The 20,974-nt window shown below is 32.7% G+C and overlaps 6 protein-coding genes across 10 annotated transcripts in view; 2 read left to right on the top strand and 4 right to left on the bottom strand.

Annotated features, from left to right (window-relative positions):
- The window catches only part of LOC108776697 (ATP-binding cassette sub-family B member 10, mitochondrial), a 2,548-nt gene extending 2,156 nt beyond the window's left edge, over positions 1-392 (top strand). Inside the window, exon 3 of the mRNA XM_018543387.1 lies at positions 39-392. Within this exon, the coding sequence (XP_018398889.1) occupies positions 39-299 (261 nt within the window). The 3' untranslated portion in view covers positions 300-392. The remainder of the gene's footprint in view (positions 1-38) is intronic.
- A 1,560-nt stretch (positions 393-1,952) lies between these two features.
- Positions 1,953-4,535, bottom strand: LOC108776694 (serine-rich adhesin for platelets). The gene has a single exon (XM_018543382.1). It carries the CDS (start codon positions 4,365-4,367, stop codon positions 2,088-2,090), a length of 2,280 nt encoding a protein of 759 aa, XP_018398884.1. The 5' UTR covers positions 4,368-4,535; the 3' UTR covers positions 1,953-2,087.
- A 2,167-nt stretch (positions 4,536-6,702) lies between these two features.
- Positions 6,703-7,921, bottom strand: LOC108776704 (calcineurin subunit B type 2). The gene is made up of 5 exons (XM_018543399.1): positions 7,803-7,921; positions 7,590-7,629; positions 7,116-7,327; positions 6,830-7,039; positions 6,703-6,758 (listed from the first exon to the last, which is right to left on the bottom strand). Exons 1-5 carry the CDS (start codon positions 7,803-7,805, stop codon positions 6,711-6,713), a joined length of 513 nt encoding a protein of 170 aa, XP_018398901.1. The 5' UTR covers positions 7,806-7,921; the 3' UTR covers positions 6,703-6,710.
- Positions 7,922-9,118: 1,197 nt separating this feature from the next.
- On the bottom strand, positions 9,119-10,555 carry LOC108776712 (enkurin). The gene is made up of 3 exons (XM_018543406.1): positions 10,376-10,555; positions 9,528-9,674; positions 9,119-9,435 (listed from the first exon to the last, which is right to left on the bottom strand). Exons 1-3 carry the CDS (start codon positions 10,553-10,555, stop codon positions 9,244-9,246), a joined length of 519 nt encoding a protein of 172 aa, XP_018398908.1. The 3' UTR covers positions 9,119-9,243.
- A 674-nt stretch (positions 10,556-11,229) lies between these two features.
- On the top strand, positions 11,230-17,656 carry Mlf (myeloid leukemia factor). Of its 5 annotated transcripts, none has more exons than XM_018543394.1 (7): positions 11,230-11,419; positions 13,275-13,440; positions 13,563-13,854; positions 13,949-14,099; positions 15,443-15,499; positions 16,337-16,396; positions 17,381-17,458. In XM_018543394.1, exons 1-6 carry the CDS (start codon positions 11,367-11,369, stop codon positions 16,353-16,355), a joined length of 738 nt encoding a protein of 245 aa, XP_018398896.1. In that variant the 5' UTR covers positions 11,230-11,366; the 3' UTR covers positions 16,356-16,396; positions 17,381-17,458. The 5 variants fall into 5 exon arrangements, with proteins under 5 accessions (XP_018398896.1, XP_018398895.1, XP_018398893.1 ...); XM_018543393.1 differs by having other exon boundaries at positions 15,407-15,499; XM_018543391.1 differs by lacking the exon at positions 16,337-16,396 and having other exon boundaries at positions 17,381-17,656.
- Positions 17,657-18,986: 1,330 nt separating this feature from the next.
- Positions 18,987-20,676, bottom strand: LOC108776678 (uncharacterized; the record flags this gene model as incomplete). Its single annotated transcript, XM_018543362.1, has 4 exons — positions 18,987-19,268; positions 19,344-19,898; positions 20,185-20,374; positions 20,459-20,676. Coding segments are annotated over 4 exons (1,143 nt in total), but the record flags the coding sequence as incomplete, so codon positions are not given.
- Between the last annotated feature and the right edge of the window lie 298 nt (positions 20,677-20,974).

The raw sequence follows: 20,974 nt of genomic DNA, 5'->3' as shown, positions 1-20,974 counted from the left end.
TATATATATATAAAGTAATATTTATTTTTTGTCTCTAGAAACCAAAAATTTTGATACTAGACGAAGCAACTAGTGCCTTAGATGCAGAAAGTGAATATTTCGTTCAAGAAGCTGTAGAACGTGCAATCCGTGGAAGAACAGTGATAACAATTGCCCACAGACTTAGTACGATAAAGAACGCTGATAAAATCGTGGTACTCGATGGAGGACAAGTGGCGGAAACCGGCACTTACGTCGAGTTAATGAATCTAGAGTATGGCCTTTTCAAAAAATTAGTCAAACATCAAACATTTGCATAGATGTATAGAACAAATTGTTTTCATTACAAAGCTATTTTTATGGTTAATGTATTATATGTATATACTACACATATCTCTATATTTATTATCTTTTAAATGTCCAAAATTATGCAAAAAATTCCATACATTATTGATACATTTCTTGACAGGAATATATCGATATTTGATTGGAATAAAAAATAAGAAATATTATATTTAGTGCTACATATTTATTGCTGAATGTTATAGAAAGATACGTAACATATCATTCGCGAAAATAGTTGCATAGACACAGCGAGGTATAATTATTACATTATGTTGACAGTGCAATATCCTCTGATCATTCATACCTGTGTTATTTCCTACTTCTTTTAAAATATTTTTTTTGATAAGGTCAGGTACATATATAACTACGAATAAAAGATAGAAAATTGACAATCTTTCATTTTTATATATTTTTTTATAAAATAATATACAGCTATTTTTTTTTAGATATCCACATTCGTATATTATGTGTTATTAATCTATATTAATTCTTAAATTAATATCCCATTCCTACAATATTCTAATAACGTTTCAGTAGAACCGTATCGAATTCGCTTGAGAACATTTTGTGAAAATACATATAACTAAGCGATTCGACATAATGCTAACAGGTTCTAATTTGTGGATCAATTTTAATAAGGTTAATTTTTTTGGTTCGCAATGGGCCGCTTTAAGGTATTTTTTCACTCAGATTTACTGTATATATAATTACATAGTTCGAATTTTTGAATATTCTGTATTTGTCAAAGTATAGGAAACTGAAGGAACCAGCATGCTACGTCTGATCACAAAGAGCTAGCCATACGTTTACAGAAATAGCTTGCTCTACTAAAGAGTCTTTTTCTCTTTTATACATAGCAAGCACTTGTAAAAAGGAATTACTTGCCTACTATAAATGATAATAAAAATTAATTATAAATGATACATTCAAAATAATTTTAACTTTTAGGAGTTTTAATAAACAACTTGAAATAATAGCGTTTGTGTCTTCAAATGCTAATATATTTTAAAAAGTTTCGTAGAATGTAAAGAAACATATCTGTGATTGATCTCGAACGTATTCTCGGAATTAATTGGTTCTTTTGGCATATATATTTCCAGATTTAATCAGAACTTAGTATAAGGCTGTGATTACGCATGAAACTATTTTATTCATCTCGATTGTGAAATGTTACGCGAATATGTACCGTACTCATATATCATTATTTAAAAATTGATTCATTAGATATACTTGTCCAATATGCAATGTACATATTAGTTATAGGCACAACCTTATTCTAAGCAGATATCCGTGGTATTTGTATAAATCTGTATTGAAATGTGTTTACCAAATTTGACTTCTATACAAGCGGTTTTACAGTATTACAATCTTTTTAGGAGTAGGCAGTGTTCTTTTTTTTCCCTCCAAGAGTTATAAAAAATTCATTTCAATAGATCATCTCTTTATAAGTAAATATCGGAGCTTATTCAGTCTAATAATAAACCCGAAATAAATAAAACAGCAATTAATAGTTAAGATGATAAAGAATTTTCATTGAGCATTACCTAATGTTTGCTCACAAATTAAATCTCATTATTCTCATAATAATTACCGATTATGAAAATTATATATATTTATATATCGCGTTCACAAGCATGTCGCAAATATCTTGTTCATGTGCAAAGATATTTACGAGTTGGTTCCTATTCCGACATCTATCTTAAGAATAGATATCAAACGTTAAACAAAAGGAAGGAGAAACATGCCAATTAGATAAGTCAAGATTAACTTTTCGGCAGCTCCTCCATTGCTTCCTGCTCCATAGGTTCATCCTGTTGAAACGTCGATAATGATTCTTCGTCGTCGACTTCCATTAATTCCTCCGATTCCTTTCTACACGCTATACTCTCTATTACAGAAGATTGGTTCCCTTTTATCGTAATATCTGCCGTTGCTTTATTGCCCTGTGAATTTGCTAACTTATCATCTTTGTCGTCTGTTAACTTATCGTCCTTTGGAGATCGACAACTGACATTATCGGAGCTTTCTACTGTTTCGATAATAGGTGAGACAGGATCATTGAGTTTTTCAATTACAGATGCTGTTTCTTTAGATTTTTCTACGCTGATTATTGGATCCGATGCCATAGACTCAACAAGAGCTACCTTGTCGTTGGAAATTTCCATAATGTTCAAATTATCGTTGTTAAATTCGGACTCTTGCTCTTCTTGTCCATTAGTGTTGCTGTTGGAAGATGCTGTTGTAGGAATAGCTTCTAGGACTTTATCTGTTTCTTCCATACTCTCCGTTTTTTGGCTTATAGATTTGTCACGTGTAAAACACTCTATGGAAGAAATCGTTTCAGACGTCTCTTTAGAATGTATCTCGGATTTTTCTGTTTTGTATACTGCTTCGGTACTGGACACGATGACTGCGCTCATGCATTCATCGGATGTGACTGTGCTATCTTTTTTCATGGACTGCGACTCAATGAGTGCCGTCGCATTCTGGCTGCTCGGGGAACGCAAGTTTTCCTCCTCTAAGTCTTCGAGGATCGACGATTCTTCTTCTTTCGGTTTATCAGGAGCTGTTTCTTCGACACTTTCAGTATTATCTGCCGAAGCGTCAGATTTCATTTCAACGTCCGTATGTAATAAATTTTCAGTTAATCTACTTTCATCGCGAGACATCTCGTCGGAGTCTATACGCTCGGGGCTTGATTTGGTCGGTTCTTCGTTTTTCAAGGGGTGTCCAATCTCCTCCTCCACGCTGCCTAAAGTCGACGGATCCGTCGTTTTCTCATTGGACTTGTCCATAGATTTGTTATCGCCGGACTCGAAGCGTTTCGCTTGGAAAGCGGCTTGCAGCTTTCGTGTGGTATCCGTCGTTAATGGTATCACCGTGGCCACCACAGTCACCGTCGTCGTTGCCGCCGTTGATATCGATGTCGTTGACGTTGCTGTCGTTGTCGTTGCTGTCGCTGTAGCAGCCATCGTCGTCGTAGTCGTGGTTGTGGATGTCGTGGTACTTGCTGTCACTGTTGTGTCAATCTCTTCATTTTCCATATCTAAATTAGGTTGAGAATTGGTATCCTCGTTCATGATTGAAACTGCTATATCGGTGCTTGGGAGCATGGAGTCTTCCGAGACTGCTTCGACTGCCGATATACTCTGTACTACAGGAACAGCAGTCGCAATGGCTTCTGGTCCATGTGGCTGTAAATTTAAATTTGATATAGTAGAGAAATCTGAAACAGTGTTGATATAATTTGACGTTGAGATATCCGTTCTAGAGGTAACTTGTTCAATTTTCTCTCGAACGGTCTCGTCTGTAAACAGACTCTTGGTTAGAGTGGAATCAGACGCCGGGATGACAGCGCTGTGCAGAAGCGATGGCTCGTTCTCGACGGTGTGTACACTAATTGTGACAGTGGAGCTACAGTCCTTCTCCCAGTACTCCATTTCCACATCTTGTGAGGTCGGCTGTACTGGTTGTGCTGCTGCTTGCGGCTGAGTCGTCTGCGAGGAAGGCTGCGACGACGGCTGCGACGGTGACGGTGGTGGTGGTTGCTGGGTAACAGAGGCCGCGTCTTCCTCGACGGAACCGTTAACCATACCGTCACCCGTTTCGCCACGTCTGGTTATGGGTCCGGGCTCGCGTGTCGACACCACCAGGATATTCTTCTCGATGGCGCGCATAAACTTGTCCACGCGATTGTACTCCTTACGCGGTGCCGTCAGCAGCTCGCATATTCGTTGAACAGTGAAGGGCGCGTTCGCGAACGATTCCAACCTCTCGAGCAGGTTACTTTTCATGGTATCGTAATTGAAATGCTCGACGTTGGGACAGGGCGCGAGTTCTAGAGTGGGGCAGCTTTCGTAAAAGTCCGTCATCACGCGGGTGAGTTTCTCCCGGACGAGGGTCTTGATCAGCGGCCACTGGTACACGGGATCGCCGGTCTTGGCGACCCAACACAGGTAATCCTCGAGCTCCTGCGGGATCACCGACGGTCGCATCTTCTGGAATTCGTCGAGGGCCTGTAACACTTCCTCCAGATTTTCCATCGTCTCCGCCGCCGCCAACAACCACCGCCGACAAGTCTTCTGCGTTTTCTCTCAATTATCCCGATTGTTTGTTAACAAGATACGCCGCGTAAAATCCGAGGAATCTCAGGAGAAATACTCCGTGCAAGGGAAACAACCAAAAACGTAAACTAGCAAACACACCGGCCACAAAACAGCAACAATGAGAGCGGCGACGAGGAGGGAGAACAACAGAGCTGCCAACTGATGCATGGTGAAATCAAAAAGGTGAATCATTGCACATGATTGCGTCCGATTGGTTAAACCCCCACTATTTTACTGTCTGCTGCGCATCCTTCGGAATATTTCACATCTTCTTGATTCCATTATAAACTGATACACGTTGCAATCTCCAAGTGACAGTCCGAGGCCGTTCAACTACAATCACGGAGTAAAAAGGAGATCAAACTCAAACGATCGATCACGAAAAAGTAGGGCTCGATTTCTGGTTTCGGAAAAGCGCGGAGGAAAGATTCGAGCGCGCCTGTCGGAAAAAGTTGTCAACATAATGATTTGAAAAATCTTTTTCCTCCCATTTTCCTATAAATTTCGTTAATTTGTATATTTTCACGCGTAGAATATATTCTGAAAAGTAATCTCGCTCAAATTCCATATTTTTGTTTTAAAGTTTTTTTTATGTCGGTAAATTAAAAAACGATAATTTAATGATAAATTATGACTATGCATACATATATTTTTCAATAATGATGCTTTTTTAATCAAATAAAATAAAATGTAAATTTATCTGGATATATATACAAAATCATTTTAATATTATTTCGACCTTGCGCCGAATTTTGTCCAATTCGTTCTGTTTTAAAGTTCATTTAACATGAAAACGCTGACCGGGTCACAAAATCGATATAGCCGTTATGATATCTCGATATCGATTTCTTCATTAATTTAACCATGAATTTAACTTATTAAATTAAAATACAATGAAAATAGAATTTACATAAAAAAATATTCATAAAAAATTGAGCAATCCATAAATCTCTCACAAAAAGAAAGCCTATTCTTAATCAAAGAACTCTTTGAACTAGTACACACGATGCAATAAATAGAAATGAAATAAACTATATTCATTTTACTTCTTCAATTAATTGCATGAGTGTGTACCAATTCATCGAATATGCCTAACTTAAATCGTTAAGAACGTCCATATTCTGTAAACATATAGAAAATGAACGTACATATTTATAATAGATTAATCTTAATATATTTCACAATTTTAAACTTTAATTAGACATATGATAAGATCATGTAACATGTAAGTTTATACATAGAAACAATTAACAATGATAAAATAAACTTATTTGTTTTATAAATATCTTAATGTATCTGATAAATTATAATATCTTTCTGACTAATCGTGTATACGTAATAAATAAATATCTAAATAAATAAATAAATCGTACATTCGAAAATTACAAATTGACAATCCAATGTCAATGTACATGTACATCTTATACACACAAAGGCTAATCAAATAAACTCACATAGCTTAATAATTAATATTTTATATAACTTCGCAAAATCCGCCTCACTGTATCTTCCGAATGCACAATTCGTGATTGTTATATAACATAAATACATTTTTATAGTTAGCTTATCTATAAATGTTTATAACTTTTTCAAAATATTAATATATTAATACTTATAAATATTAATATATTAAGATATTAGTTTAAAAGTAGATATCCTTAAGAACTCGCTGACGAGTGAAATCTTTAACGATATTAAAACGTCAAAGATATTAACAATTACTTTTTGAACAATGACGGAAATATGATAGGTTTCATGGCATGGTGATTATGTTAATACGATTTGATTTTGCTTTTGTGCTTTTCTATGGAGAATTATTAAAAGGAACAAAGTGCATCTAATATATGTCTAAAATTCCTTTCCGCTTGAGAAGACTGACTTTGCTGCAAATTTTTGAAGAAAATCTTGGGAACCATGCAGCATTAAACTTAAGATGTCAGTTAAAGATTATTAATTATTTAAGATTACGTTTCTGGTCTTTATTTTTAATGGAACGCGCAAGATAATTTGGTTCGTTCCATAATATCTTTAACGACATCAAAATCACGTATAATCTAACATTCGTGTGCCACACTGTATTAGTCTGGCGTACCATGAAAATTTTTCATTTGGATAGACTTGTAATGATCAAAAGCTTAAGAACAATAATCGTGTAAGTTCACTCTAAACAGATCTCAGTTAGAACTATCCCATAAATCTGTTGTTAATAGATTATTAATTTATAGATTTCAATTAACATACCACATTTTATAAATTAAGTTTTTCACAAATTTTGGTCACTTAAACATCAACTACCATTTTCTTATGAATATCTGTATTGCCAACAACCTGAAACAGTTGTAAAAAATATGTAACATACTGCTCATATTACGTGAAATATGAATGCACACGTTACTTACAGAACAAAATTCTTCGAAACTAATCCTACCATCTTCATCTTTATCGGCAAACAGTATTGTTTTATCAACAATTTGCTGCAATTGTGTATCCTTCAAATTATTGCCTACCATCATTTTTAGCACTTGGAAAAGCTCTCCGTTGCTTATATAACCGTCATTATCCATGTCATAAATTCTAAATGCAAATCGTAATTTGCTCTCTTTGTCACCCTGTAAGTTAATATCATATATAATTTTTTGTGTACAAAAACATAATATTATCTCTATAGGAAAACAAAAACTATACCTTAACGCTGAACTGAGACACTCCGTGAATAAACTCTTTGAAATCTACTTCTCCATTGCCATCTGCATCAAATATGTCGATTACACGCTGCACTAATGGGTTTTGTTGTAACTCGGGCAAGGACATAAACTCATCGATGCTGAGTGCTCCGCTATTATCCAAGTCTAACTTCCGAAATCTTTTCCCTAATCTTCTAATCTCATCTACGTCGACTAAAGAACAAACATTCACAATCATATTTACATATCATAGAATACTATGTATCAAGGTCATGCAAGTTAACAAATTTTTAATCATCAATGCTTGAATTTCTACTGATACGAATAATATTTGTACAATTCATTCCACTGAGGATACAATATGTTTCTAAAGTGCTCTAAAGTAGCATTGTCTGTCTTGTTCTATAATCAGATGATAACAGATTAGGTTACTTTGAGATAGATAGTAAAAGTCGAGGAATTCCTAACAACTTACAATTCGAACAGAGTTCCATAGGCAGCGAACTTTCATTACCCTGCAAGATAAACGATTTTTAAAACATATTCCTCCGTGTGGAGCAAGTATAAATTTTGTTTCGAAAATTATTTTCATCCGACAATCATCGAGTTAACACGAAATTGCAAGACGATGTTGGGATCGAGGAGCGAATTATGACGATTCTCATATCCGCATGGTGCGTTTAATTACCATTTTGAAATAGCTTCGTGAATTTGTCGCAAACTCTTCGAGAAAACAACAATATTTTCCAACAAGCAGACTCAACGAAGCTGGAACACAGTCGCCGTAAAGGGGGGCTGGGGGCTGCAGCACCGTATCGACGTTTTGCCTGTTTTTCCCTTGCTAGTCTATTATCGTCCGTTGCAAACGGACGTTGTGATTGGTCCGATCGATTTCAACCGTCGCCGTCAACCACGGAGTCGCGCCTCTACGTCGACACCTTCTCCGTGGTAGTAACGCGATCGATGTCGCCAATGCTGAAAATGTGATAGGGAAGGATCATTCCCGCGAAATAAGAGTGAGGATACACGGGCATGTTTTTTCATTTACCGATCGATTAACTGCACTATGCGCAAATACAGCTTTCATACAGAACGAAATTACATTTGCGCACAATGCGATTGATTGATCAATGAATTAAAAAAACCTCCGATTTCAGATTTGCGTATCATTGACATGTAATAATATATTTGATTAGTAATATTCTTCTAAAGATGCTTATTAGCATCAATAATTATTAAATTGTTCATCAATTTAACAAGTGATATGTTAATACTATTCTAGTTCTGCTCTTATACAAATTTAATACTAATACTGGCCAATTTTAATTACATACTTTCAGTATTAAAAGTACTATATATTAACGATACTTATATATTCAAAATGAGTAATTTATTAGTCAGTATATTAATTGTATTTCTATAAAAGTGCAACGAGAATGGATTAAAATTGATTGATGTTTGATCGAAAATCCATCCAAATATGTGTTATACTTTTCAATAGCATTCGTGGTCCAATTTCACTTATTTTTAGATTCAATGATAAAATTAGATTGAAAAACTATATATATTTATTCAGAATTTTGAATTGAGTATAAATATTCACGATACACTCATAAAGAATTGAATTTTTTATATATTGAAAGACATAGAAAATGCTTCACGCAATTTCTATATAAATATATGTATGAAAAAACATTGGAATTGAAAAGGATTTATTTTATTTGTTTGCAAATGCATATTTCTGAAAATCCGAATTCATTGCAATCCATTTTCGTTTATTGGAAATAATAACGTACCTTTCAAAGCTAAAAAGGATTTTGGCATATATATCCTGTGTTTGCAGAATCAAATACATGTATAAAATTCACACAAACATTTAAGCACTAAGATGCGCTTCGACCGAATATAGAAATTCTCATTTAATTAGATTAAATTTTGTTTAGTTGTGTCTTTTTGAAGTAAGGGAACGTTATATATAGAAAAAGCGATTCATTTATTGTGCATTAAAATCTTTTACGTGTTTCTACATATATATATCTTATATAGTTGATCTAAGAATTCCGAGAGTTTGAAAATTAATTGTTTTGCTAACGTATAGGCTTTGGATGTATCGGCGTAATTACAATACGTCAGTTTAGTGTATTAATCGTGTCGTCATAAACGTATATATGCGGATGCTGCTCGATAACTGCTATGTCTTTTTCAAGTTGCTGCAACTCGCGCTCCATCCTCGCTTTCTTCTGCGCCTTTGGCAACGTGTCCGCGAGGAATGGCAATCTCCGGAATCGCTGCATCGCTTCGTCCCACCTTTGCTTCATGCCCTGTTTCCGGATGTAACGTACACACTCGGTCACTTCCGTCCAAATTAAGCGGGAGCTGCGAGCATTGCCAAGATACCCAATTAGATACCTACATCCAGCAGCACCTTTCGTTCCTCCTTCTCGATGTATTGGCACACCGATATCCTTGATGACGTCTTGTCTCCATTAAGTGATTCGGCCGTCTCTGTTTCTACTCTCGTATGGACTTTCGCGATACATTTCGGTATTTTTCCATAATTCTGAAAATATTGATTGTAAAAATGATATAAAATATTGACTTGATAAACACAATTAATTAACAGTAGCATTATATAGATAATTTTCCACACAACAACGTAATATGTATATAACTAATGTGATCAGATATTTTTGGCTAAAGTTCTAAGGCGTAAGTTCTAAAGCCGGAAACTTTATTACGAAATTTCATTATATTCATTCTTTTTTTGTTGCAGAGAGAAATTGGAAGCAATAACACATATTCTTTAATTTTATAATTTAGCAAGATTTATAAAATATTTGTCAATGAAACCTTTTTTTTGCTACATTTGACATATTTGACAAGAATAGCGAAACAAGTTATAGTACCTTGAATATGCGGGGGATATTAAAATTGCGTCTCTGGTCACATAATTAAATACATAATTAAATATATAAATTATTAGAAAATTATAACATTAGTGCAATGTTATTGTTCCTTGATTTTATTACAATTATTGTTTCATAACTATATAAAGGCACAATAATTATATCTCGCAACTATATGTATATATAATTTAAGATTTGTATAAATATGTGCAAGAGCGATTTTTCCAAAGTAGCTAGAAATCAGTTTGGAAAGCGTCGTTAAAAGCCAAAAATAATCATCTAGAACGGTGAAAAGTATCACGAAAAGTTGTAAGCCAACAACAGGAATATCTTGCTTCGCATACGTGACTCATACTTTTTTGTACACGTAAATCGGAAGTAATCCGCTCCTTTTTAAATCATACGTGTTGCCGTAACGGGTATCGACGGATCGCTGTTTGGGCTCTGCCGGATAGGAACGTTTCGCGCGAAGGATATTTTGTTTAATGAAATTCTTTTCCGGTGTGACGAATAATTTTTCCAACGAATCCGCCATTTTATTCGCCTTCGCGTTTCTATGGACGACTTCGATCAAACAGCGATTAATTTAATCAGCGATTGTTCAGATTATTCAGAATTAATAGTGTAAAAATAAGAAAGGGATACGCACAGTCCATCAACAAACGCTTCTATAAAGCGTTTGTAACGAATTCTTGGATCCAAGAATGTGTGGCCACTCAACATATAGTTTTTACGGAAAAATAATAAGTTGATTGGTTATAAACGGTTATAATACATTTCTCGATCCGAGGTCGTGTATCCAGTTTCAAATGCAATTGGTCAATCCTGTAAAGTTACTGGAATGGTTAAGTTAACCGGAATTTGGTGAAAGTTGCCCTAAAATCATCAATAAGCATTCATCCAACTGAGTTCGCTGAATGCGCCCAATAACCGCTCACTGATCACCATAGAGATAGTAGTACTATCTCTATGCTGATAACCGAGAACTCGATAAGCTTTTTCATCCAATCATTGGCACATTCCGTTAGATTTTAAAATATAAACCAATCATTGATTACAGGGTCTATAATTTGAGTGGCTTATGAAAATATACCTTAACATTGTATCCAGCATCATCCACGTGTCTTGTCTACATATGTACTTCGTCATTGCATCACCCGACTAGGTCAGTTCTGGAAAGTTCCACGAGGGTAGAAAGGCGCTCAGGCTTGCGTACGATTCTCGATTGTTCTCTTCATTCTCGTTTTTCGTGTGTCTGATCTGACGCGTAGAGTCGAAAATCCATTTTCTATTGATTGCACAGTTGAATTTTTCGAATTCCCGAGCATCCCAAGACATCCTACAAAATGTCGATGTTCGGATCATTCATGAGCGATGACGATCTTTTCAACATCTTTGGGTGAGTGCCCCATCGTGATTTCATTTGGATATATACATGCTATTCCGGAGGTCGCAGTCCTATTTGAAGTGCAATGGCTCATAATGGAGCTGTCAAATGTTTTGTTAGTGTTATAACTGCGAAGATAAATTCTTATTCACGTCTGAGGCATACCTAATTCTAATCCCTTTATGAAGTCAAGTTCTTAATAGGCATGCCTGATCTTTAATATAATACGTAGAGAAGATTAAATATATATATGTGCTGTGTCTTCTGATACGTATATATGTATATGTAATATTCATTAACATAAAAAGCTATATATATACATGTATGTATGTAGAAAGAGAGAGAGGGAGAGAGAGAGAAAGCTTTTAATTTTGTATGTATAGGGGTGTGTGTATATATATATATGTTCATACATAAAAAAATTTTTTTTATTTTATAAATTATTTTACTTAAAATCCTTGAGTTAATTTCTTGTTCAGAACATGAAATTTAATTAATATTTTTTTTATATTTTGCATTATAAACTCAAAAATAAAAAATTATTACGTTTATATAATACGATTATGATTATGTTTTTTTTTTGTAATCATGTATGTATGTCAAATTATATGTCATGTTTATTTTCTTTTAATACTGTTCTACAATGTACGTTTTGTTTTTTACCTTGTTTTTCATTGTTTTCTAACAATTTTCTAAGACAAAAAACTGGCAAGAAATATAATTATAAATAAACCAGTTGTAGAGAGGGGAGAAAATGAGAAGTAAAAAGCAAGAAAAACAAAGAAAACATAGAATAGAATAGAATAGGCTTTATTTATGGTGTTCAGTAGTCCTTAAATATCCTTGGATTTTGGAATTATACTTTTATGTATTCTGGAAAATTTCTGGAAGATTCTTGAAATTTCAAGGATGATCTGAAATTTATCACTCTTTCATTCTAAAAAAAAAAATCAGAGTATGGAAAAAGGAAATAAAAAAAAAGTTGTATTGGGTATGAGTTCTTCCTTAAAGATGCAATAAGTTATAATGTTTGTTTGATATTATTTATAAAGTAATAAATAATATTGTTCTAATAAGTAACTTTAACTAAAGTGATATTACTACGGTAGTTGATTAGAGTTGCGTTGTAAGTCTGAAAAAATTTCGGTACGTGATAAAGTGACTACATACGTGGTAAATAAAATTCACACATTACTTTAGCAACCAAAATCTTTGCTTGACCATTATTAGGCCTTTATTTACTTGTTTAAATACTAACGGTCCTACACATATCGTAATTTTCTAATAAGTAATATTTTAATTAATTCGTGTAGAATCCTAACTTGAATACAAAGCATGTAATATTGCACAAATCGATGAAAATCAATTAAGGCTCTTGAGTAGTCGCTATATTGAATTGTGACGTTACGAGCGAGAAATTACATGTTAACTTTTTATAATAATAAACGCACTTTACATGCTTTTTACGACTGTCAAAGGAGGTAAAGATAGAAAATAGTCTCGACTTATTTTTGCAAGTGTTTTAAAATTAATGGGAACATTTTGTTTTATTCAAATTTTCAAATGGCATGCAAGAACAATCAATGTGATACTTATGATATATTTCTCGCTTATGATGTCATGATTCAATATAGCTGAGATGAGTATTCGGGATTCTTAAATAATAAAAAATAATCGATGGATAAATCCTGGAAAAACTAAGATTTTTAACTGGAATATTCTGGAATTATTCTTGAATTGATTAGTCAAATTTCACTGAACACCATGATTCCTTCCTTAACATTTCTTAAAAAATTGTTATATATATTTAAATTCAAAAATTTGAAAACAAGAATGTATGAATAATGAACGTGTTATTTATGATCAGATCGCCCATGCATACTATGAGACAAATGAACTCCATGATGAACACTATGTTTTCTGATCCATTCGACATGATGGGACAAAATGCTCTTGTGCCACGTTATGGCAGAGGATTTAATGATATGCCAGTTTCCCTCTTTGATTCTCATTTTGGAAGATCGTATGATTTTGTAAGTACAATTGTGAAGATAGATGATGTAGTTATATTATTAATAATTATTATATATATATATATATATTAATGGTCTTAAATTATGATTACAATTTAATTTTAAATTATATTAATATATAGAACAACATGGCGGCAAGTAATGGAGGAAACTGTCATTCATTCATGAGCCAATCAGTGATGACTATGTCCAGTGGTCCCGATGGTCGACCACAAGTTTATCAGGAAACTATGTCTACAAGAATGGCACCTGGTGGTATAAAAGAAACTAAAAAGACAGTAAGCGATTCTCGTACTGGAACCAGAAAAATGGCTATTGGACATCATATTGGTGAGAGGGCACATATTCTCGAAAGAGAGCGAAATGTTCAAGGTGATGAAGAAGAACATCAGGAATTCATTAATCTTGAAGAAGGTAATATGTTCTTTTATGGCCTTAAAAATTCAATTTGGCATATAAAAAAAATTTTTTTTTATATATAAATTATTTGTTTTTATACCTATTATAGAAGAAGCAGAGAGTTTCAATCGCGAGTGGGAAACACGTACGCGTCGTGTCGCTGGCAATGCAATTGCTAATACAAACGTGGCTAGTAATGTCAGAGCTAATCCAGCTCCGAGACAGTTAGCTTTACCATCTACTACGGATATACCAGCAAGGTCAGTACCTTAGAGAACAGAGAGGATTACTAAAATATATACATATTCAATAAATGAAATCTTATTCAAGGTAAGAGTATATAAACATTCATATTTTATTGCATTTGTAAATTATAAAATTGCATGATCATGTATTTTGATAATACATTTTATAATATAATTTTTCACTTTCTTCACATTTACACTTTTCAAATCTTTTATCTAATCATTTTCTACAATAGCATGTGCAGTGTTACATTTCATAATCTAAAGAGAAGAGTAAAATATTTGAGTAGAGCAGGACTGTTTTGTTAGATTCAATTTTAAAATAATACGAAAATTTACGATAGCAAACAATATTAATATGTCTTTGCAATGACATTTTTATAATTACATTATATAATCATGACTGCTTCTTGAGAACACAAGTACAACCTTTAAATCAACATGTGCTGTTCGCACAGAAACATAAATTTTATATTATTGAAAGAAATGGACGAAAAACCCGTCTGTACCTTAATGTATGACGAAATATTGTTTAAATATCAACTATTTGTATTATTTATTAAATTAAATTAATCTGAGTGCAAATATTAATTGAATATTCTACGGAGTATTTTCAGTAAATATTTTACACAAGTTATTTTAATATTAAATTTTAAACTTTGTTAAATTATCATTTTATTTATTAATAAAATTGACAAATTACTCACTTTAATAATACTTTATAAAAAGCATTGATAAATTTTATATTTGCACAGCAGATATATGAATTGGATATAGACACGCCAGAAAATAATAAATGGAAATACAGAATTCTCCATCATGTGTGGCCATGCTATTTATTATATGTATTATATATCCTTATTCTTTCTTTCTGTATGTAGTTTTGAAATAAATATATGCCTGTTTGCTTTTCAATATATATATTACGAGAGCATGTATGTTTATCGTTTAGATATGTATAGCAAATCTGTTTTTATAATTTTCCATGTATACACTTTACTACATTATTATATACATATAAAAAATTTGTAGATATATATTATATTAAGAAAAGGAAGAATGAAATCATATTTGAATAAATTCAGAGTTTGTATATATATTCTATGTAATAATTCTTTTCTATCATTGCAAATAAAAAAAAATACAATATTATTACCTATGTATAAATTAATTATTTAAATTTATAAAATGTTTTTTTCATGTAGCATCATTTTATTCTGTATTATTTCATTCTTTATGTATTCTGTTATTTGCTTTTTTTGCTGGAATATTTTTCTTGTTTCTTTTATTTACCTTGGTCTTGTTGTCCTATGCTTTTGTAGTCGACATTCTAATAGAAGATGGTTTCCTTCTGCTAGACGTGCTGTAAGGTCTTTAAATCCTTTGAAAGTAAAAAGTACACATCCCTCTTCAAGGTAAGTTTAATTAATTTCTGTCAACTATATCAAAGATTAAAACTTATAATTTATATAAAAAAATATATGCCTGAATAAAATAAACCGAGATTTTTATCATTTTATAATAAGTGTAGATAATTTCATTTTACTTCATAATTTATCACAGCATTTTAAATATGCTATTTCATATGTACATACATCATGTACTAATATTTTTAATATCACAAAAACGAAGAATGCATTGCAATGCTTATATTAGATATATAGATAGATAGATAGTATCTTGAGATATTAATGCTCAGTCTCTAATATTTATATTTCACAATTATTATATCTTATTACAATAAATAATATCTCTTACACAATCAGGTTTTATGGTAATGTAATATATATTATAAAAGGCATTAATACTTCAAGGCCAGTATTTATAGTCTGCTCTTATATTTAAGACTGTTTTGAGTATAGTCTTAATATGACAAATCAATCACAGAATTGTATTAGGATTTTAAGATATTACTTAAGACATTACTTAAGATAATCTTGGAATAAGAACGTCGATAAATATTGGCGTAAGACATTTTTTTTAGAAATATTCTTATATTCTCTCTATTACATTACTTTCAAGTGTGTAATTTTCATTGAAATGTTTATTGTTATAATGCAAAATTATAATTATTTAATGTCATTTTTGAAACGTTAATTTATGGCGTATTTTATTCTTTAGACGGTATCAATATTATTATCAATGCTTTAGCCATAATCATATTTAAATTAAGATATGGAACACATAATTCATAATAATAGCGAATCTGCTAAGATTGATACAGAATATACCGTCTTGTGTGTGTATTGCAGGTACAGCCGCAAATATTAATAAGTTAAAAGCATAGTATACACCAGTGACGCTTATGCAACGTAAGTACGTTGCGCTTCACTCTATTATTTCGTTTTGTTTATTTTATTCCAATTTCAGTATTAATTTGTAATTACAAACACTTATGTTTAACATGTTTTGTAATATTTTGAATATTTATCTCGATATTAAAGTGTAAAAGTGTATGTTATATACTTGGAATGAGATTTGATTTTATTATATTAGAATAAAAAGAAATAGTGTTAGGTTTTTTTAACGCTTAAATTAAACAGAAGGGGATGCTATCCAATGACAGTTGGAATTTTGGAAAACAGAATTTCGAAAAAGCAATACAGCCAATCAAAATCCCCATTCATTTGTATAATACGTTAAAAATGTTTTAGATTGGTCGTATTACTTTTTCGAAATTCAACTGTTATACTGTTATACATGTACTCAATCCTAATTGATATTAATATACAAGGGGCCTATTCTGCAACTCTTAATGACTGTAACTATAGAGTTACAGTTATTAAGAATTACATAATAGGCATCTAAATATTAATAACTGTATATAGGAATATTAGGTAGTAGCTGTATATTAGGATTGTATTAAGTTCTTATGTAAGTTACAATTTAATAATATGATTACGATATAATTTTATTATTAATACTAGATATTTTTAAATTTCGGCAGTTTCAATAAATCATAAAACACATAAATTTAATATCTGTATTATATTCGCTTATATATTTTTTTTAATACGTTAATTATTTTTTATATGCTTACATAAGCTTATATACACAGTCTTTTTACTTTTAAGAAGTGCAGTTTTTGCAAGGAATAAGCTACAGCAATCTTACACTATTCTAGAACAAGAGCATGATTCGCTTAGTTGCTTATATTTTTTTCTCGCATCTAAACACGCAAGTTATACACTTTTGCGATAATTTGATCATATTGGACTCTTCATGCGCTTCAATTCTTCGGATTTGTCTCTTTCTAATTATTATGCAAAAACAAATGTTGATTCATATGCTTGCAGCTTCAAATCTCGAGAACCTGCAACGTCTTCGAGAGCCGAAGCATCGTCGACGTCGCCGTATACATCAGGATCTCGAAAACGCGAACATAAGCCGGATAGACAAGTTAGTAATAAGCGTCACGCTGCTCCTGCTAGTGACAACTAGAATATCTCCAATTATTATCCGTAAACGTACTTTACTGAACTTTACTCTATATCTATTATAGAATCTCATATAACGAGGTTTACTTGAAACAATGTAGAAATATATTTTTTTCATAACGTTAATGTTTTAAAAAAAATTGTGCGATTATTTTTTCTATAAATTATCTCTCTCTCTCTCTCTCTCTCATTCACTTACAAGAAGCATTATTTTAACATGTAAACGAAGTGCTCAGCAAAGTTCAGAGTAATGTTCTTTCTTTCTTTTTTGTATACGAATATTTATTTAATTAGCTTAGTAGAATATCTTTTCTCTTAGTTATATCGAAAAGTTTCATATCTTATTTTCATACATACATGTATATTCTATCTTTTAAAATGTAATCGAAAACGTGTCACATACATTAATAAGTAATAAATTTCTGTTAGTTTCATTATTGTACAATTAAATAGATTAAAAAGTATAAAGGGAATATAAATTTCTTGTTTTAAATGTATTTTTTAGACCTTGTATGTTTTATTTAATCAATTTTCTGCCTAATCCCGCGTATCGATGAAAAATATTCATAATTTTAAAAGTATAAGGTGAGGTATTTTCAATCAATACAATATTTTTCTAACCAACACAATTTATTCAAATAAAGTTGAATTTAGTGTTTATAATTGAAAGATATACATATATTATTCTAAAGAAGAAACGTCGTGCGCGCAAACATGCGTACACAATAGAATAAAACAAAAAGTTCCCTCATACCAATATAATTTTAGTGCAGTCTTTTCTACATAAATAGTAACTATTAACTGCATTAGTGCCAATATTGTTCAATGAAAATATTACCACACCGATCTATATATTAACACAGAACCCAACAGCTTACATGTTCAAAACTAAAATCTAAGATGCAAAATAATATTTAAAAACTTTTTAGTTGTGAAGATAAAATGACGTTTACTTCGCGTTGCATTTTATATATATAAAAAAAAAGCAAATATATAAAATTGTCAGATTTAAAATCATACATGTTTAAGTAAATCATTATACTATTTGATCGTATCTGTTAATGTTTTCATTGAATTACATATGCAAGACAATATCAGAATTGTCGAAAACATTTTACAAGTCTTATCATAAAGAAACGACGCTTTGCTATAAAAGTTGAATCATGCATTTTGAGTGAATCATTTAGAATTGGTGAGTAATACTTAAGTATTATGCAAAATAAATTGAAAATATTAATTTAATTTTTACACAAAAGTATTCTTGTACTTTTGCGGCGTAAAATTATCCAAATCAATTTTAATTCTCTTTACATTAATCTTCATAATTTATTCATTATTTCATGTAGAAAAATTTATAATTGAAAAATGAAGAGCTTGCAAGATTGCATGACTCGTCTTATATATATGCAAATATAGCGTCGTAATAAAGCGTGATTAAAACAAATAAAAGAACAAATAAGCTATGAGAGGTAATAAAAGAGAAAGAACGTAAGAGGAAAGCGGGCAAAAGAAATAATAAAACGTAATGTTGTGTCGACGCTCCATTGGTTGGAGTGACTTCTGTTTGTTAATTATCCTCTGCTAAGGTGTTAATTCTTGCATTGATAGCCAACAGCTGTGCCACAAATGACGAATCATTTATGATAGTGGCTAAAGCAGAGAGGATATCTTGCAGGATATCTTGCGAAATATTGAGTTGTCGAGCACATTCCGCTATCATCTCCATTTCCTCAGTATCAGGACTTATCTGCAATAAATATTTTTATTGTAAATTTCAAGATGTCCACGAAGACATTTCTGAATTTAATCTCAAGAAATTTACCTTACGCGAACCATGGAATTTATTAAATGCCATCTTGACTCGCTTCTTCCCGTTACCAGTCTGATAGAAAATTGTGAAGGTCTGTGTGTTGTTCTTATCTAGTACAACGGGAAAATATATGCCGGCGGTGACATGACCCTTAGTATCTCTGGCAAGGAGACTTCTCTGGTTATAAACCAAGTTTCTACGTTCTGTAACGTCAATGGCAGTTAAATATGGTCTTGCCACATAAATGAGAGCTACTTGCACCCCCTCCAAGGCACCAGGTCGAGTTTTTCTCTCATGCCACTCGACATAATCAGAATCGTCGGCACACAGACAGTAATTGTACTCTTTCTTACAGGTCGGCTCGTCGGATTGCGTGAACCAACCCGTATGAGGGTATAACTTATCGGCCATCACAGTGATAACTCGTGCTACATGGTAACCGGGATCGAGTAGCATGACGCCGCGACGTCCGCCAATCTCGATTTTCAGGCACACTAGTACATGCTCCTTTTCACCGCTATCTGCCGCTGGTGGACCGCCAACATATCCGGCGATATCACCGATCGTCTGCAACCAAACATTAATTTTTTTCATGAATATTAGTAATTTAAACATATTAAAAATCTGCTCTTTTTAGTTAAACTTCTCGCATGATTCATCTTTTCTTTTTTGTTCTCGCAAAGAGAAAAACAGAAAAGATGAATCATGCAAGAAGCATTATTCAGCTTAAAAAAACAGAGCAACACATTTCGAATAATTGGTGGACAAAAGAATTGTTTTCCCCAAAGATATTGAATGTTATATATTGAATAGAGCATAACTGTATGTATACATATAAATATTTCGAACTTACTTCTTCACAAGATACTAAATAGAGGCCACTTGCTATTCCTGGGAATCGCTTGTTTAATCCTGTTAATCGATGTAATAATTCAAATCCAAGACCGACGCAAGTATGGTGTTCGTGTGTTATTAGTGGCTGATATTTCCGGTAGAATCGATCCAGCACACTTTCTCCACTTGCAGTGTAGTCCTTGTAGAACCTGTATATCGTGTACAATCGACATTGCAATTTATTATTTACAAACTACGGGCATAATGATAAAAGGAGAGATCGTATCGCATACCTGAGGAAATTGCCAATAGTGTCATAGCGATGCTCACGCAATAAGCGTTGCGTTTCAAGTTCAACGCTGCCTGCTAATTCCTCATACTGTTCGACCGTGGAGACGGTCAGGGCTGGTGACTCGTAATGGGCCCAGACCGGCAGGGGTAGCGGAACACCCCTGATCCAGGGCCCGCGTGCCTGCCCCTGTGGCTGGCACCATATCTCTGCCGTCTCGAGTCAACTCGGCCATTCGCTGCCCCAGCGACCAACCGTTGGCACAAAGCCATGCTCGTCCCTGCAGCTGCTTATTGGCTCTACAGGGCTCTCTCCGTGTTTTATACTCTTCTCTCGCTCTATAACCAAGCATACAAAATCATTACAAGAAACGAAAGGAATTAATTGTTTTCCTCAACAGTCGCGATACTCTTTTAGAGTTACTTTTCGGTAACAAATTGCAACGCGTATTGTGTCTCGAATAAATCTTTTATTCTATATATCCAATCAAAATGAGAGATCTTATACTGCACAGGGAAAG

Source organism: Cyphomyrmex costatus, unplaced genomic scaffold, assembly GCF_001594065.2.
Source record: "Cyphomyrmex costatus isolate MS0001 unplaced genomic scaffold, Ccosl1.0 scaffold374, whole genome shotgun sequence".
NCBI classification, from domain to species: domain Eukaryota; kingdom Metazoa; phylum Arthropoda; class Insecta; order Hymenoptera; family Formicidae; genus Cyphomyrmex; species Cyphomyrmex costatus.
Note: the sequence above shows the minus strand (reverse complement) of the source record. Positions and strands in the feature narration are given on the sequence as shown.

Coding starts and splice junctions, on each gene's coding strand:
- LOC108776694 (XM_018543382.1), bottom strand. CDS start 4,367: ATGGAAAATCTGGAGGAAGTGTTACAGGCCCTCGACGAATTCCAGAAG.
- LOC108776712 (XM_018543406.1), bottom strand. CDS start 10,555: ATGGCGGATTCGTTGGAAAAATTATTCGTCACACCGGAAAAGAATTTC. Junction 9,675..10,375: donor CGATTTACGTGTACAAAAAA/GTATGAGTCACG, acceptor CAATATTTTCAG/AATTATGGAAAAATACCGAA. Junction 9,436..9,527: donor AACGAAAGGTGCTGCTGGAT/GTAGGTATCTAA, acceptor ATCCGGAAACAG/GGCATGAAGCAAAGGTGGGA.
- Mlf (XM_018543390.1), top strand. CDS start 11,367: ATGTCGATGTTCGGATCATTCATGAGCGATGACGATCTTTTCAACATC. Junction 13,855..13,948: donor ATTCATTAATCTTGAAGAAG/GTAATATGTTCT, acceptor TACCTATTATAG/AAGAAGCAGAGAGTTTCAAT. Junction 15,500..17,380: donor AGTACACATCCCTCTTCAAG/GTAAGTTTAATT, acceptor ATATGCTTGCAG/CTTCAAATCTCGAGAACCTG.
- LOC108776704 (XM_018543399.1), bottom strand. Junction 7,328..7,589: donor TATGGAACTCTGTTCGAATT/GTAAGTTGTTAG, acceptor TTTGTTCTTTAG/TCGACGTAGATGAGATTAGA. Junction 7,040..7,115: donor TGTCTCAGTTCAGCGTTAAG/GTATAGTTTTTG, acceptor ATTAACTTACAG/GGTGACAAAGAGAGCAAATT.